At 36.3% G+C, this 14,678-nt stretch overlaps 5 protein-coding genes across 7 annotated transcripts in view; 2 read left to right on the plus strand and 3 right to left on the minus strand.

Annotated features, from left to right (window-relative positions):
• Nucleotides 1-289: 289 nt before the first annotated feature.
• Nucleotides 290-4,364, minus strand: LOC113218398 (V-type proton ATPase subunit H). Its single transcript, XM_026438737.2, has 10 exons — nt 4,179-4,364; nt 3,683-3,764; nt 3,413-3,602; nt 3,121-3,339; nt 2,824-3,029; nt 2,530-2,614; nt 1,954-2,132; nt 1,639-1,866; nt 1,431-1,544; nt 290-1,346 (listed from the first exon to the last, which is right to left on the minus strand). Exons 1-10 carry the CDS (start codon nt 4,246-4,248, stop codon nt 1,247-1,249), a joined length of 1,473 nt encoding a protein of 490 aa, XP_026294522.1. The 5' UTR covers nt 4,249-4,364; the 3' UTR covers nt 290-1,246.
• Nucleotides 4,365-4,578: 214 nt separating this feature from the next.
• LOC113218400 (uncharacterized) lies at nt 4,579-7,113 on the plus strand. Of its 3 annotated transcripts, none has more exons than XM_026438739.2 (10): nt 4,579-4,740; nt 4,842-4,940; nt 5,019-5,125; nt 5,202-5,308; nt 5,392-5,604; nt 5,699-5,975; nt 6,060-6,143; nt 6,231-6,343; nt 6,423-6,556; nt 6,627-7,113. In XM_026438739.2, the coding sequence occupies exons 2-10, from the start codon at nt 4,910-4,912 to the stop codon at nt 6,785-6,787; spliced, it is 1,227 nt and encodes a 408-aa protein (XP_026294524.1). In that variant the 5' UTR covers nt 4,579-4,740; nt 4,842-4,909; the 3' UTR covers nt 6,788-7,113. The 3 variants fall into 3 exon arrangements, with proteins under 3 accessions (XP_026294524.1, XP_026294526.1, XP_026294525.1); XM_026438741.2 differs by having other exon boundaries at nt 4,587-4,740; nt 4,889-4,940; XM_026438740.2 differs by having other exon boundaries at nt 4,588-4,740; nt 4,870-4,940.
• An 80-nt stretch (nt 7,114-7,193) lies between these two features.
• LOC113218404 (nucleoside diphosphate kinase 6) lies at nt 7,194-12,306 on the minus strand. The gene is made up of 4 exons (XM_026438744.2): nt 12,157-12,306; nt 9,540-9,682; nt 9,295-9,455; nt 7,194-9,191 (listed from the first exon to the last, which is right to left on the minus strand). The coding sequence occupies exons 1-4, from the start codon at nt 12,235-12,237 to the stop codon at nt 9,043-9,045; spliced, it is 534 nt and encodes a 177-aa protein (XP_026294529.1). The 5' UTR covers nt 12,238-12,306; the 3' UTR covers nt 7,194-9,042.
• On the minus strand, nt 10,094-12,362 carry LOC113218403 (ubiquitin-conjugating enzyme E2 H). Its single transcript, XM_026438743.2, has 2 exons — nt 12,243-12,362; nt 10,094-12,156 (listed from the first exon to the last, which is right to left on the minus strand). Exon 2 carries the CDS (start codon nt 12,056-12,058, stop codon nt 11,507-11,509), a length of 552 nt encoding a protein of 183 aa, XP_026294528.1. The 5' UTR covers nt 12,059-12,156; nt 12,243-12,362; the 3' UTR covers nt 10,094-11,506.
• Nucleotides 12,363-12,381: 19 nt separating this feature from the next.
• The window catches only part of LOC113218397 (mitogen-activated protein kinase kinase kinase 7), a 4,839-nt gene continuing 2,542 nt past the window's right edge, over nt 12,382-14,678 (plus strand). The window contains exons 1-8 of the mRNA XM_026438736.2: nt 12,382-12,596; nt 12,836-13,067; nt 13,154-13,271; nt 13,511-13,653; nt 13,740-13,923; nt 14,031-14,143; nt 14,224-14,286; nt 14,383-14,589. Coding sequence (XP_026294521.1) covers nt 12,519-12,596; nt 12,836-13,067; nt 13,154-13,271; nt 13,511-13,653; nt 13,740-13,923; nt 14,031-14,143; nt 14,224-14,286; nt 14,383-14,589 — 1,138 coding nt within the window. The 5' untranslated portion in view covers nt 12,382-12,518. The remainder of the gene's footprint in view (nt 12,597-12,835; nt 13,068-13,153; nt 13,272-13,510; nt 13,654-13,739; nt 13,924-14,030; nt 14,144-14,223; nt 14,287-14,382; nt 14,590-14,678) is intronic.

A 14,678-nucleotide genomic window follows, 5' to 3' on the forward strand; every position in this document is an offset into this window, starting at 1 on the left:
CCATCCTTCCCTCTCGCTTCTTGCCGCACTGCTGCGGAAGGAACTCATTCGGTCGGAAAAGGGGGGGGGGGTTAGACGATTCCAATCTCCGATGAACAATTATAATGACGGATGACACAATGGTTGACGGCATGAAAACGGTTCGTTACAAGAGAGAGCGAATAGCACAACAATTCAGTCCTTCACTATGTCCCAAAAAACTCATGCTAGTCACGACTTCTCCCAATATCCCCTGCCACCTATAGATGACAGAAGACAACAGAATGTACTTACATGAAATAATCATCAGTTGACAAGGCTCATAAAATTCACATTTAATGCAGATATACTCCATGTACAATGATATTACAATCAAAATTCATGAAAAGCTTTTACTAATTTTGACAACAAAACAAAAATTCATTAATGATCAAACATAACAGCATTTAACAAATTACATACATTTTCTTCTGATTTGCAGGATATATTATGTACAATAATTACATCTTTCTAATAATGAATTTCATCTACAGCCTAGAATACATGAAAAGTATTCTGGAATGTTAGTTTGCTACTCTATTAACAATCCTGTGGAGTTTGCAAGTGTGGTAGAACCAAGTTATAAGTGTAACCAAAAACCCACCTTTTTTTTCTTTTGCTCAAATGACAATGCAGTTCTCTATGTTCAAAACCTCTTTCTTGAGCTACTTTAAAATGTATGTACACACAAGAAATAAAATGAGCAAAAATGGAAAGCTGAACCTCTACAAAAGGCTAAGAAATTACAAAGCAAGACATTAAAAGTCTGAGAGATAATAGAATATACTTTGGTAGTGATTACACAGAAGTCACTGTCTCCAATCTTTCACAAAGAAAAATTAAATGGTTTGGCCTGAATGTGATATTTAAGATGAAACAACTGCACTAATACTGATAATGAATATATATGAGCTTCTTCATTTACTGACAAGAGAAAAAGAAACATACCTACATCCAACATTTCTCCTCATCAATTGCAATAAAAGCAAAGCTTGATATAGATAGTGTAAAGTTGACTCACAAACACTCTGTATTAATGGTAATTTTAAAATAAGGTAATAGTAAGTACAAAACAATATAATGACCGGGGGCTCCTCTCTATAAAATTCGTTACAACAAACCTTAACAGACAGGGGCGAAAGTAGATTTTTAAAAAGTTTAAGAGGTTCAGCAAATCAGATGAAAACAAATAAAAGCCTATTGTAAGGCCTCGGTTTCCATTGGATTGTTACGCCTTTGCAGCAACAGCACTGCCTCCAGAAGCAGGTTTGTTTCCTTGAGTTTTGTTGTTGTCCTGCTCCTTCTCTAACTGCCTTCCCAAGTATTCCCTGCAATAATAATATGATAGATATTACTTTGTCTTTGATAGAAGTCTTTGATATTCACTTTGAGGTTCTCAGTAAGTTTCTTACCAGTTGTGTACCATTAGTTTTTGAACTGCCAACAATGCTTCATAGCGCACATTAGGGTCATCATGAGCAAGAAGTTGCATTACTGTTTGCTTGCCTCCAAGCTGCTCAATGACACTGTAAAATGTACATTCGTTGTAAAATGTGGTTTTGAAGAAATTACAAAACACTTGTTTGAGAATAAAAGAAAAGAACACTGTGTCATATTTACTGTTTTCCACGAGGATAATGACGGACATATTCTCCAATATCAAAAGCAGCAACAGCTAATACAAGGGGGTCATGACTGTTCTGCAGAAGGTGAGTCAGAATACGAAGCAATTCATAGTTCTTTTCATTCAGGCGACCTGCATTCTCCCTCCAGAATTGAGCCGACCTATGGACTGGGCTCCACTCCAGGCGTCCAGACTTAACTTCAGTGGCATACTCATCAAACGAACTAAAATCCAACAGATATCCATTTTAACAAGAATAATTCAAACAAATAAATAAGAAAATGTAATTACTGAAAATGGAAAAGTCTTACCTCAGGTCTTGAACTGAAGCCTGCAAACGTTCGTTCAAAAACTCAATATCAGCAACAATGTCTTCATCATCAAATTTACGCTGTTCCAAAATACTTAGTTGCTTCAAAACTTTGCTTGAAACCATTGCCATGCAGTGGTCCTTTGAAACCTGGCTATCAGCAGGCTTTTCAATCATATTCTGGTAAACAAAACATAATGATTTGAAAATACTGAACTTTTGAACCTAATCATCTGCCATGTGCCACCCATTTTTCAACCACCTCAAAAAAAGTAAGTTTGTTGCTCTGGTTTTAGAACATTCCTCTGATGGTCCTTTGACTTGTCTGGGCCCAATCAGACCAAAACTGTGGGTTTAGACTATCCACACGGCCCAAAACGACCCTTCAAACCTCAAACGATACAGGAAAGTCCATTGTATGTATTGGGACTTCTTCCTGAATTTTCAGATTAGTGGTTCAGGAGCTATGGCATTCATCCAAAAAGGGTGTTTTCTAGTAGAAAAATGGGTGGTACACGTTTTGCCAATCCTTCTCAATACAGCTGCTATAGATAAGAATATGAAAGTTCTAACTCACCCTGAATACAGCAAGTATGATCCGGGTCACTTTTTCTTTCACAGAGTCGCTCAAAATATCAGCAAGAATTGGGATAACGTTAAATCTGTAAAAATATATAAATAAAGGCTTAGAATAAGCCTCTAACTGATTTAAATCACAGGCATACCTTTTGTAGGTATGACGGGAATGGGTCGGGACTCCAGCATGGAGGATGGGATTTGGGTGAGGTACCATTGCACTTATGGGAGAATGATACAGAGAATACTAGCCATAGGGGATGACGGTATGCAAATATGCTTCCATATCACTTACTTGTTCATCTTTTCTGCCAAAAGAGGATTGAAAGTGAGCACCCAAAGGCAGAAGACCAGTTGATATTGAACTTGGAAGTTAACTCTTCCTCGGAGGACTGATATGATAGTAGAAATGCCGTCAACTGCCACAAATGCTAAACGATACTCATCAATGCGCAGCATCATTTGCAAGCAACGCCCAACTGATTGGACATACTCATTGTCCTATAATAGAAATTTCAAAAGGAATATATAAAAGTTGATAAATATAAGAGGGGAGTAGGATGGGTATAAGATAGGATATAATATTAATTACAGGTTTCTTCAGTTGATCTTTCAGCCAGGTAAGATAAAAATGCAAATCAGACTTCTCCATTGTTTCCTTGCTCCAGCATGCCATTTTAGCAATTATACGAGCAGTCATGTTTGTGATGAATTCATCTGGACGGTTCAGAAGATTTAAAAATGGACCCCAAACTGATTCTCGTTTTTTCTGAGAATACTCCCGAAAGATTTCAACACGATGACGATCCTCCTGCAAACCAATTTTTTTTAAGTACATAGTAACACTTGACTCAAACAGGTTTTAAAAAATAATGAACAATAACCTGCAGAAGGTCGTCAATCATTATCAGAATGTACTGAATAGTCTGATCCTTAGAAACATGTCCGAGCAAATTGAGGAAAGTTTTGGCACACTGAGTACGGTGTTCTTTCAAGATTGCTTCACGGGTCGCTGCATCTGCTGCATCCAGAGGTTTGATGAAGTTGAAGTCTTCTTGAGAAATCATTTGAGATCTATCAAAGAAGAAAAGTACTGTCAATGGTCATCCTCAAAAGAGAGAAATTGTAAACATCACATAGAAATTAAATCTCACTGTAAGTAAGACTGCCAGTTAATATGCTGAGCACGGATTTCAGTTGCTTGTTGTTGCAGCTTGCTGGTAGCAGCAAGCATATCTGAAGGAAATATAAAGTTAATAGACAGAGCAAATTTCAAGTGAGAGGTCTTGGCACTGCAGTTGACACTGAGTATCTGTATATGTGTACATCATCAACAAACTTTTCAAAATATAAACAAGCCCTAGAGAAGACAATTATATAGATTAAGTAGGTAAAAAATTGACATAGAAATTGCATTTTCCAAAAGAAGGAATGAGGGTATGGACACTTAGATTTGAGAATCGGTTCAAATCTAACCTATAACTAAAGAAAAAGCTGGAAACCAAACTGTGTGATTACACCACTGGGGCAGTACGAAGAGCAGCAGTTTTAAAGTTGAAAGATAAACCTTGACGTATAATTTGAGAAATTACTACGAATTACCCATTAAATTTACCCACAATGGTATCACGAGTTTTTCTCAATACTTACCAATATTTTCCGCAGGGAGTTCTGGAATAACGTCTTGAATTGACTGACGTGAAGCAGCCATTTTTGACATTGTGAGGAAATTTCTTCCCAATCAAAGGACGAAGACAGATTTTCCCCAAACTGTCTTTTTCCGATATGCAATCACCTGTTTTGAGGCTGCTAGGTCTTGTGACTGTCAGACTGTCTGCTGACCATTGCCAACACAACAGAAGTTTTCGCAAATTAAAATCTCATTTCCTTTACTTTCAAGCTAGAGATGGGTCAACTGCAACCTTATTTTGCGTTTTTAAATCTTTTTTAGCATTTTTAATTGATTTAAATTAGGTATTCTTGCTATTTTCTATTCTAAAGCTCTTAGAAAAATATTGGATCTGATTGTGGTAACAATGATTTTGGTCGTGGGCTGAAAAATCGCCGCTGCACATTCTTCAGCTTTAAATCGTGTGTTGTGGTGTTTTGTATGTTGTGGTTCATGTCAACAACAACAGAAACTTCATGATGTTTATATTGAAAGCTTGTGTACTTGCTCAATAATGTTGTCTTATAGCGTGTGCCAAGATAGGTACGTTCAAAAACTGAACAATTAATGTTTCACTTATACATATTTTTGAATGTTTGCTCAATACATGATTTAAATTTGTTCATGTAACCTCATTCATTTAGGGACCAAACTCTTTTGATATTCCCACAGCATTTTGACTGTTCTATAGTTTAGACAGGTCTGTTTAAAAATGGCGACATTAAAGGGATTATTTGAGCCAAGTAAGTTCTTTTGTTGTTTTCACATGTATGCAAATCCAAACCACTTTCCATGTGACTTACATTCCGTTCCTCTTTCAGAACCCCGTTGTCAAAGGAATTTCCTTTTAGAGAACAAGAGAGATGTTAAGGCCAAATCAACTTCCAATAGAGAGAGAAACAATATTTCTACTAATTATGTTCCACAGGTAAAGATAGGAGGCACCTGATGAAACATTCCAGATAGTTGAGAGGTACTTTGCTCATCTTCAATGTGTATTTCAGAATTTAAGAGCTTCCATACGTCCATTACCTGCACGATCAGCTTCTTTTGAAAGGCCTAAACTTTCTGGTTGTCAGAAAAACAACCCGAAGCCTCTTCATCGTTCTAAGTAAGGAATTTTAACTTAATAACTGATTCACTTGCATCACATGCCAACCAGTTTCATGAGGGAAATGTTTTTTCTCACATTAGGCCGGATTTAAATACAAAACTATCTGACAATCTGTCTCTTGAATTAATGGAACGTCATCTGTCCAGGGACATTAAAACTGGTCAAGCAGCTCATTACATTCACCAAGAAAATGTGCCTTTTCAATGGACAGAAGTTTGCCCATCTTTGATTTCACATAACATATGTCATCAAAGTGTACAAACAGAAGAAAATAGTTGTGGAAATCTTTCAAAGTAACTGTTATTGGTGTTTGCTTTTGTTGTGTGTGTGCAGTGTGATTGTTACTTTGTTGTAAATTTTAATTTAACCAAAATTTGAAATTTTTAGACGGTTAGAACATTTTTCCCATGATGGCATATCCACAGCTGAATGTGACAGTGAAAACAACCATCCGTCCAATATATCAAATGCCTCTGGAGGTAACTCGCAAACAACTTCCAATACTGATAAAAACAGGTGCCCTAAGGCCACATTTGTCAAAACAGAGTCAGATAACAACAATCATCAAGAAGGGCCAGAAGTTGACTCCAAAACCTTCTCTTTAGTAGAGGATATTAAAGACATAAATAAAAAAAAAATATCCAAGAAACTAGCTTCTAAAGAGGTCTGACTATATTACCATTTACATTATTAGTATCATAACTTTGTCCAAACTGTGAAACAAACAGAAAGTTTCTTTTATGTTTAGGATGCAATCAGTGTAGCTCATTCCGACAAAGTTCGTCTCAACCATAGTCTGAACCATTCTACTAGTGGAATAGCATCTTGTGTGGTTAGTTTTTGTAGTACAATGTGTAATTGATCTAACTGTGCTAGTTTACCTACTCATCTGATTTGATCTTCTTAATTTGTAATTTAGGTATCTGATCTTGAAAGTGCTACAGCTACAACTTCAAGAAAATTGACCAGTGTGACAAAAACTTCTTCTCATGCTCAATACCCTTCTTCTTACCAGAAGGGAGAAATCCCTAAGTATGCTGATTCTTATTTTATTTACATTTCTTACATTTTATTTCCCTGTAGAATTATGGTTATTGTTTTTCTGTACAAGGTACCTGTGTAAAAGAAAGACTGAACAGGCTTTAGCATCAGCTCGTGCCAAAGAAATTGATCCAAGTTGTCCACCAGGTCATGTAGCTATGCCCGATGCTGAACGGAGAGAAACACTGGATATGATTTTAAAAAGTAGGCATCTTTAATGTGTTACATTGTATGTGTTTAATGCGCCAATTCTTACCATTTGTCTGATTTGCAGATTATAATAAACTTATAACCGAATTAAATAAAATACCTGTTCGGACTGATACCCTTAAAATGAAGCAAAGGAAGATAGAAATTGAAAAACAGCTTGATAAATTAGAAGAAGGGATTAGAATATTTTCCAGGTCAAAAGTCTATGTGAAAGTTGATGCATGAACTACTTTGTGTTATTGATTAGAAACTAAAGACTGATAGATAAATTTATCCTTACATTAACAAATTTTAATAAGAATTTTATGTATAAGTAAAAAGTCTATAGTAATAGTTATCAGAAGATTTCCTTTAAGTTTTGGTAGAAGCTGTCGGTTTGTGTTTCTGGGTTGAAGTGGCAAATGAGTATGTATTTCTGGTTTCACTTTTCCATATTACTTTTAAAAAATGTTGTATATTTAAGGACTGTAACTCTTATGTTTCTTCACTATGGAGGGCCTTCACTGTTACAGGTTCTGTATTGAGCACTAATTATATAGGAGTCATAGAAATTGTGTTGAAATTTTTCTTTCTCCTTAAACTGAGAAGTAAAAAGGCTTGCCAGTACAACAGGTTTCATAAGTCTAAGGAATACTTTCAGGCCAAGCATACACTTTTATTCTCTAAATCTCCGTACATTTTCACAATTTCATCAGCAAAAAATATAAAATACACACCATAACATCTATATAATTAAAGTCTACATAAACATTACATCAGTGAATAGATAATTCTACCCTGGTAGTGATGAAACAATGACTGTCTGAACAAACAATGACTCCCGATAGTCTGATATGGCAAAGGCTGACTGTAAAAAACAAAATACAGCTTAAGCATTTCACCAGCAAAGTCCCAAAAACCAAAAGCAAAACAGTTAATATGGGGACATTGTTCAATCAAAATGTGCCCATTTGTATTTTGGAGCCAAATAAAATCAAGATGAAAATGAGAAACTGCCAAAAGTACTTAAGACTTTAGATCTGGCATGGCATCAAGTCGAAGAGGGGAACATCACAAGGGTGGATGTTTTAGTCAGGATTTATTTAAGCAAAGCTTATCCCAGTCCAAAATTCAAAGTGCTTAGGAAATTTAACGCTTTAAAAATCATAGGGAATCTTCAAGGATCCGATTTAGTACAATGTTAAAATTTTTACTACAGCTTGATTTCTTCCATTATGACAGCAAAATTAGTCAACATGTTCTTTATGTAGTTGGATTTTAAAGACATGGCTAAAAAGAGATCACATCTTTCAGAGAATTATCCACAAGCTGAGCTTGAAGTAAATATGCCCAGAGTCTAACTGAACAAAATATTGACAGGCTAGATTAGCTAGAACAAGGATATTATGGGTCAAATCCATTGAGCCACTTCAACTGGCCATACCTATGAATATGAATTTGACTTCAGTAATTCTTACTTTAGCCAGACTCTTTGGGCTTTGCTGTAACAGATATTATGAAGTAAAACCTGTGGTGATATTGAAGCTTGATGTTACCACAGGCTTGGAAGGGCCAAGTAAAATATTCTTCACAACAGCAAATTTGAGAGGGAAATCAGAACCACAAACACTAATAAATATCCAAAACATCTGGTTTATGTGTCCTACCTTGCATTCATATTAGCAACCAGTAATAATAATTAATGAGAAAAATTGATTGGCTTGTTTAGGGAAAATTTGAGCCCACGGTTTGGCACCATGAGCCAAGTGATTGACAAGGCTGATCTTTCATATCAAGACTCTAAAATAGGTGTCAGCTATCTACAAAATAGAAATGGAAAGTGAGAATTGAAATATTCCGACATTTCCTTAATTCCTACACAGCAAAACATTTAATATTGACCCTCTATACCAGAGAAGTATTACACAAATTATTATTGCATGTAATTCACACATTATGCAAATTACAATTCAAAAAGATGACATGAGCCCATACCACAGCACTTTGAACGCTCCATTCTTTTTATCAAATTTGAGATACACAGCTAGATCTAGAATAAGTAAGGCTACACATTCAAATAAACTCAAAAATAATATTTTGGCCCACGGCTTGGTTGTAGAAAATTGAATTTCGGTCAAAAGAAAATTGAAAGTCTTACTAGATCACATTTCTCAATATAAGGTAGCTCCACCATGCATTTTGAAAATAACTTTTCTGTACATATTCTGATTGAAAGCAAAGTAAAACTCTGGCAAGCTTGACAAGACAACCCAAGTAGACTGGTGACAGTTTGCAAAACACTTTTAGAACTGCTGAGACCCTAAGGACAAAGGTCTTAAATTTTAGTCTTTCTGAGACACATTGCTTTGGCATTCCTACACACAAAGGACACATTTTTTGGTCATTTGGCAATATACAATAGGGATTGATGGTGACCCTAGAAGTTATTGAAAAAGAAAACTAAATTGGTCGTAAAAATCACAGATTCGAAGCTGAAACATTCATGATTTCAAAGCACGATGAACAAAGTTCTCTTCATCAAATTGAACTTTTCCTGAACTAAAGTATGGTTCATCTTCTACTATCCACTTTTCATAATCGAAGCTTGGAAAAAACACTTCAATTTCCCTTAGAGCCGACTCCACGGAATCTAAAAAGAATAAACAAAAGAACAACATAAAAAGGCATCCCTAAGTGTAAAATTCAAGTTTGATTTCATTTGTGAAAGCCCCAAACAACAGAATTTCTCTTACCAGATCCGTGAGTAGCATTCCTTGTGTCAGATAGTCCGTAATTTGCCCTGATAGTATTAGGGGCTGTGTAAACAGCTTGATAAACTTTGGTTGGACCCATTAGCTCACGCCAAGTTCTGATGGCATCCTTTCTTGCTAGAATGTAAACCTCAGATGGACCACTGAAGAAATTGAAATCCAAATTAAACAACCTTTGAAAGAACAATAACTTTATGAGAATTAAACAGATAGCAGTGCATTCTTACCTGCACATAAATGTGATCAAACGATTGTAGAAAAAGCGCTCTTTATGCTCTGAATAGAATGCTGCAGCCTGGTGTTTTGTAATGGTTGTTCTTGTTGACTTGACCACTTGAAAGCCATTGTCAATAATGCAATTTCTCACATTCTACAGCAAAGAGAAAAAAAAAATATGCCTTAAACGGTCATTTGCCAACCAATCTGACATAATCAGACCTTAAGGAAAGATCTACTGGAATGCTGGTCTCTACTAAACTTGATATTGGAATAGATGGGGACTCCCGTTCCTAACAATTAAATTAACATGGCTCAGATAATGAAATCAAATTTTTACACAATTTGATTAAAGAGGGCAACTGGTAGAGTGGTGGATGTCTCAATGATACACATCTGCATGACATAGATTACTACAATTTCAATTATACAACTTAGTCTAGAAAACATACAAGGGACTTTAAAAAATAATTTTATTGCTACAGAAAGAAAAACAAAAAACGTTTGTCTGTGAGTCTAAAAGGGGAGAAATAGTAATTAGAAAAGACACTCAAGTAGACACAAATTATTGGATTATAAAGATTCATTTCAAGCAAGTGGGGGAGACACAAGATATTTAGTGACAAGTAAGGCTTTTTACATGTGCTGCTGAAAATCATGTCAGAAGGTTATTTAATAATCATGGAAGGCCTAGAACAAAAACTTAGTCCAACATATTCATCAAATGAAGCTGAGCAACATATCTTTGGTAGCTAGGTCCCTCAAAAACTGCAATTAACTCCCATAAGGAAATACTTTAAATAGAGTAAAGTGTTCAAAGGAGAGAAGAGACAAACAGCTTCCATCTATGTACAAATAAATTTGCATTTTCAAAAACAATAATATACTTTTTCCCAAAACACACTGGTTATCCACAAGAGGATTACATGGCGCAGCTTGCAATTATCAGTGATCTTTTGTTTAAACAGAAAGCAATAAAACTATATACAACCTTAAATTGAAATGACCACTGTAAAGAAACATTGTTCCCCAACTATATAACAAAAAAACTAACATAAAATCTCCCCAATCAATAATGATCCATGGCTCACTCTGAACTACTTTCCATGAGCCAACACCACTCCAATAAAAAAAAAGAAACAAACATATAAAACTGCATTTTTAATTGGACAAAGAATTACGTTGACTGTAACAGTGTACACAAGTATCAATTCCAAAAAAAGAAAAGAAAAAAGGAAACAATAAATAAAAATGGACGCTCTTGCTTGAAATCACACAGAATATGACCTCCTTGACCCATAAGATAACACAAGTTGGCACAGTGCTCCCACAAGCAAAAAGATGGTTGAATGACTATCACAGGAAAAGGAGAAAAAAAACAAAAAGGAAAAAAAAAAAACTGGCAAAGCGGATAGTAATTCAACACAGTATTAGTGAGCAATGCAAACAAAAGTTAACTGTTATTAAACTTAAACTGATGTATGCTACGGTTGATTCAGAGCACATCTATGCATACATATTTTTTTTTCTTAAAAAGCGTTGAACTAAGTTCATTGTAGATCTGTTGACACACTAAATTTTAATATATTTATATTCAAACAACCTATTTGAAGAGCAATGAATTCAGCTTCATTATGTAGCTAATCAACCATTTAATTTTATAAATAACAAAAGAACTATGAATGCTTAGATGATTACCATGTTATATAATAATTAATTTTTCAAAATGCTTTAATGTGGGCTTGCCTTTGTAGATCAAAAAGATATAGGAGATAAATAAACTATGTTTTCTCCTTTTTGTCCCACCAGCCATTGTGTGTGTGGAGCATGGGAAAGCAAGTTCACATCACCATTTGCTTTCTGTTGTTCTTACTTCACAACATTAGGGCATCACAGTAAAGGCTCATCTTAAAATATAGAATTTCACGTCACAATCAATATCACAAGAAAATGTTGAGTGGGGAAGGACAATATCCTGTTATAACTCCATGTCCTGTACTTCATCTTCACTGAAGTCAGAGAGGGAGGATTCACTGTCTGAAGAAACTCCCTCCTGTTCTTGCTCTTTCAGTGCTTCCTCAGTTGCATACTTGCGAACATACTCCTGCACTTTCTTCCGATACTCTTCTGGTTTATGCAAAAACATAGCAGCAGCATCACCATTTAGAGGATCAATGGGATTTGGGTATGCCAATAGCTGAGGCAAAAAAGACTCAAAGATGTTTGACAGATCATATAGAGCTGTCCAAGCTTGATTGATGACATCCAAGCACACAGTACCAGACACCTCATCAATATTAGGGTGGTACACTTTGTTCATAAAGCCGATGGAAGGTGACTTAAACGGATAGTGCTCTGGAAGATGCACTCTCACCTTCCATAGACCCCCTTCATATGGAGTACCCCTTGGCCCATAAAATTTGACACAAAATTCATTCAATCCACCAAGAATGGTAACTTCGTGTTTGCTTTCAATTAGCTTGATCACATCAGTGTCCATGCGACGTTTACCAGCACTGGGAGACGACATGGTGACCTTTTCAAATATGGACTTAGTTCTTTGTTTACTCTAGCTCGATCTTAGCAGAGACAGACAATGGCGAACTAGGCCAATGGTTGCGTCATAACCTGGAAAACGTGAGGGACTTTGGTGATATGAGGCTTCAGGATGGCCAAGGTGAGCTGACGACACTTTGAAGCAGTACTCATCGTACAGTGAACACGTCGAGATCAACAAAGATTTCTCTGCAACAACGAAGAACCAGTGGAATCCATATTTTCAGGGTCTTAACTAACTACGCCTTCCAAAACTAAGTACGACCTGGCAAATCTCGGTCAGCTGTTTTTGACAATCATGTATAAGGCTGTGAAACGATGGCGTCAGTTGTCGTCTGCAGTGTTCTGTACATAAAAATTTTGGTTTTGATATGTTGAACAGAACGTAAGCATACTTTGATTTTAGTACAGCTATGTAATGGTGACACCAACTCATGGCGAGCCACAACGGAAATGCTCCTCAGCAACACTTTGTGGAAAGGATAGACTACAACGAAATTCAATTTTTAAAGGTAAGCTTGTCAGCAACTTTAGGCCTAATTTGAAACCCTGGCAAATATCTTTTTTAAAAGAATGCATACTATTTCCTTTTGTTTTTCCCACTGTTTTGGCACAATTTTTGTGAGTTGTCCAAATTATCATTACCATTAACTTTTATTTTGATTTCGAAGACCCAACTGTGTTTTGAATGTTTTCACGAGCGTCTTTGTGATGTTTAATTAAAGAGTCAGGTACTAACTTTTTATTTCAGGTTGTAGGTAAAGGATCATTTGGTGTCGTCTACAAAGGAATATGGAGAGGCAACACAGTTGCTGTCAAACGGATCGAAACAGAATCAGAGCGGAAGGCGTTTATGGTTGAGGTTCATCAGCTCTCCAGGGTTTCCCACAAGAACATAGTAAAACTTTATGGAGCTTATATCGATGAACAACAAAATCCAGGTCTTGTCATGGAATTTGCAGAGGGTGGATCACTTTATAATGGTAATTTATGTTTTAGAGCATAGTTATTATTATTGACAGGAAATCCTGAGGTAATTTTGTCTTTGTTATTTAACTTTCATTTTCAGTATTACATGGGCGATCTCAAAAACGGTACACTGCTGGGCATGCTATCAGTTGGGCTCTTCAGTGTGCCAGTGGTGTCTCTTACTTACACAACATGAAACCGAAAGCCCTTATCCACAGGTAAGTAACTGAAGATCGATGTAGTCTCGGCTAGTGAAGGTGAAGCCACCCCGTCATTTGGTTTAAGTAAACTGATTGGCCAAATGAGAACTGAAGCCAACTTTAAGCTGGTTTCAACCAATCAGATTACCCAAAACAAATCAGAAAATACTTTAAAAACACTGTGAACCATCCTTTTTTTTGTGGATAGTGCAAACACACATCTTGTTTATCTAAACAATCCTTTCTCTCTTTTCCAGGGACCTGAAATCTCCTAATTTACTGTTGGTTGCAGGAGGAGAGTTATTAAAAATCTGTGATTTTGGTACTGCTTGTGTTAAAAGCACATACATGACTAATAACAAAGGCAGTGCTGCGTGGATGGCTCCAGAGGTTTTTGAAGGTACAAATAAGAATTATCATTGTAAGTATATAAAAAAAAAAAAAACCTTCAATGTATTTTTTATGATGAATGTTTGTTTCTAACAGGGAGTCAATACACTGAGAAATGTGATGTTTATAGTTGGGGTATCATACTGTGGGAAGTTTTGAGCAGGCGGAAACCTTTCAGTGAGAGTGGTAATGCTTTTCGCATATTGTGGGAGGTATACAAAGGTATTCGTCCACCTCGAATTCAAAACTGTCCAAAACCAGTAGAGGATATAATGACAAGGTAGAGATCAAGACAAAGATTTCTGAAAATATTTATTTTAATTACATGCTTTGAAACAAAAGTATTCTAAAGTGAAGTTTGGATAATGAATTTTTTCATTCCCATAGGTGCTGGGATAAGGACCCTAATCTGAGACCTCCCATGGATGATGTTGTAAATTATATGTCTAAACTCATTGATCTGTTTGGGAACTACAATACACCTATTGAGAAACTAGCAGGTTTGTGTTGCACCCATAGTAACATTTCTTTTTATTGTTATCTATTTCAGCCATTATTGATTCCTTACCTTAATTTACAGAGCAAGAACCAATTGAAGAGAATGATGAAGAAGATGATGCCTATATTTCAAGTTCACACACCGGTAAATTACTGTTGAAGGAGGGAAAACATTCTGACATTCTGTAGTGGGGAGTATAAATAGACATTCTTGTACATTTTCTGTTTTTTAAAATTCCAGGTGACAGCAGTACTTACAGCGCAAATGGTCTCACCAATGGCACTGGGCAACGGCGCGAACCCGTTATGCCCAGAACTGGAGATCCCAGCAGTTTCCCACCTTTAACGCTTGATGTTGACCCTGTACCTGAAGGTCCAAAGCTTAGCATTGCACCCCACAACCCATCCAACGGCCAGGGGCCTCCTCTAGACCACCCTTCAAGTCAATGTAAGTTGTCTTGTGTCGCGATACGTAGTGTAATTGGGGGAGTGGGAAGAGAGGGGGATGCGAATGCGCGAGACCGAAGAGTGGGGGGG

Source organism: Frankliniella occidentalis, unplaced genomic scaffold (genome assembly GCF_000697945.3).
Source record: "Frankliniella occidentalis isolate FOCC.00 unplaced genomic scaffold, Focc_3.1 Scaffold43, whole genome shotgun sequence".
In the NCBI taxonomy this organism is placed as follows: Eukaryota; Metazoa; Arthropoda; class Insecta; order Thysanoptera; family Thripidae; genus Frankliniella; species Frankliniella occidentalis.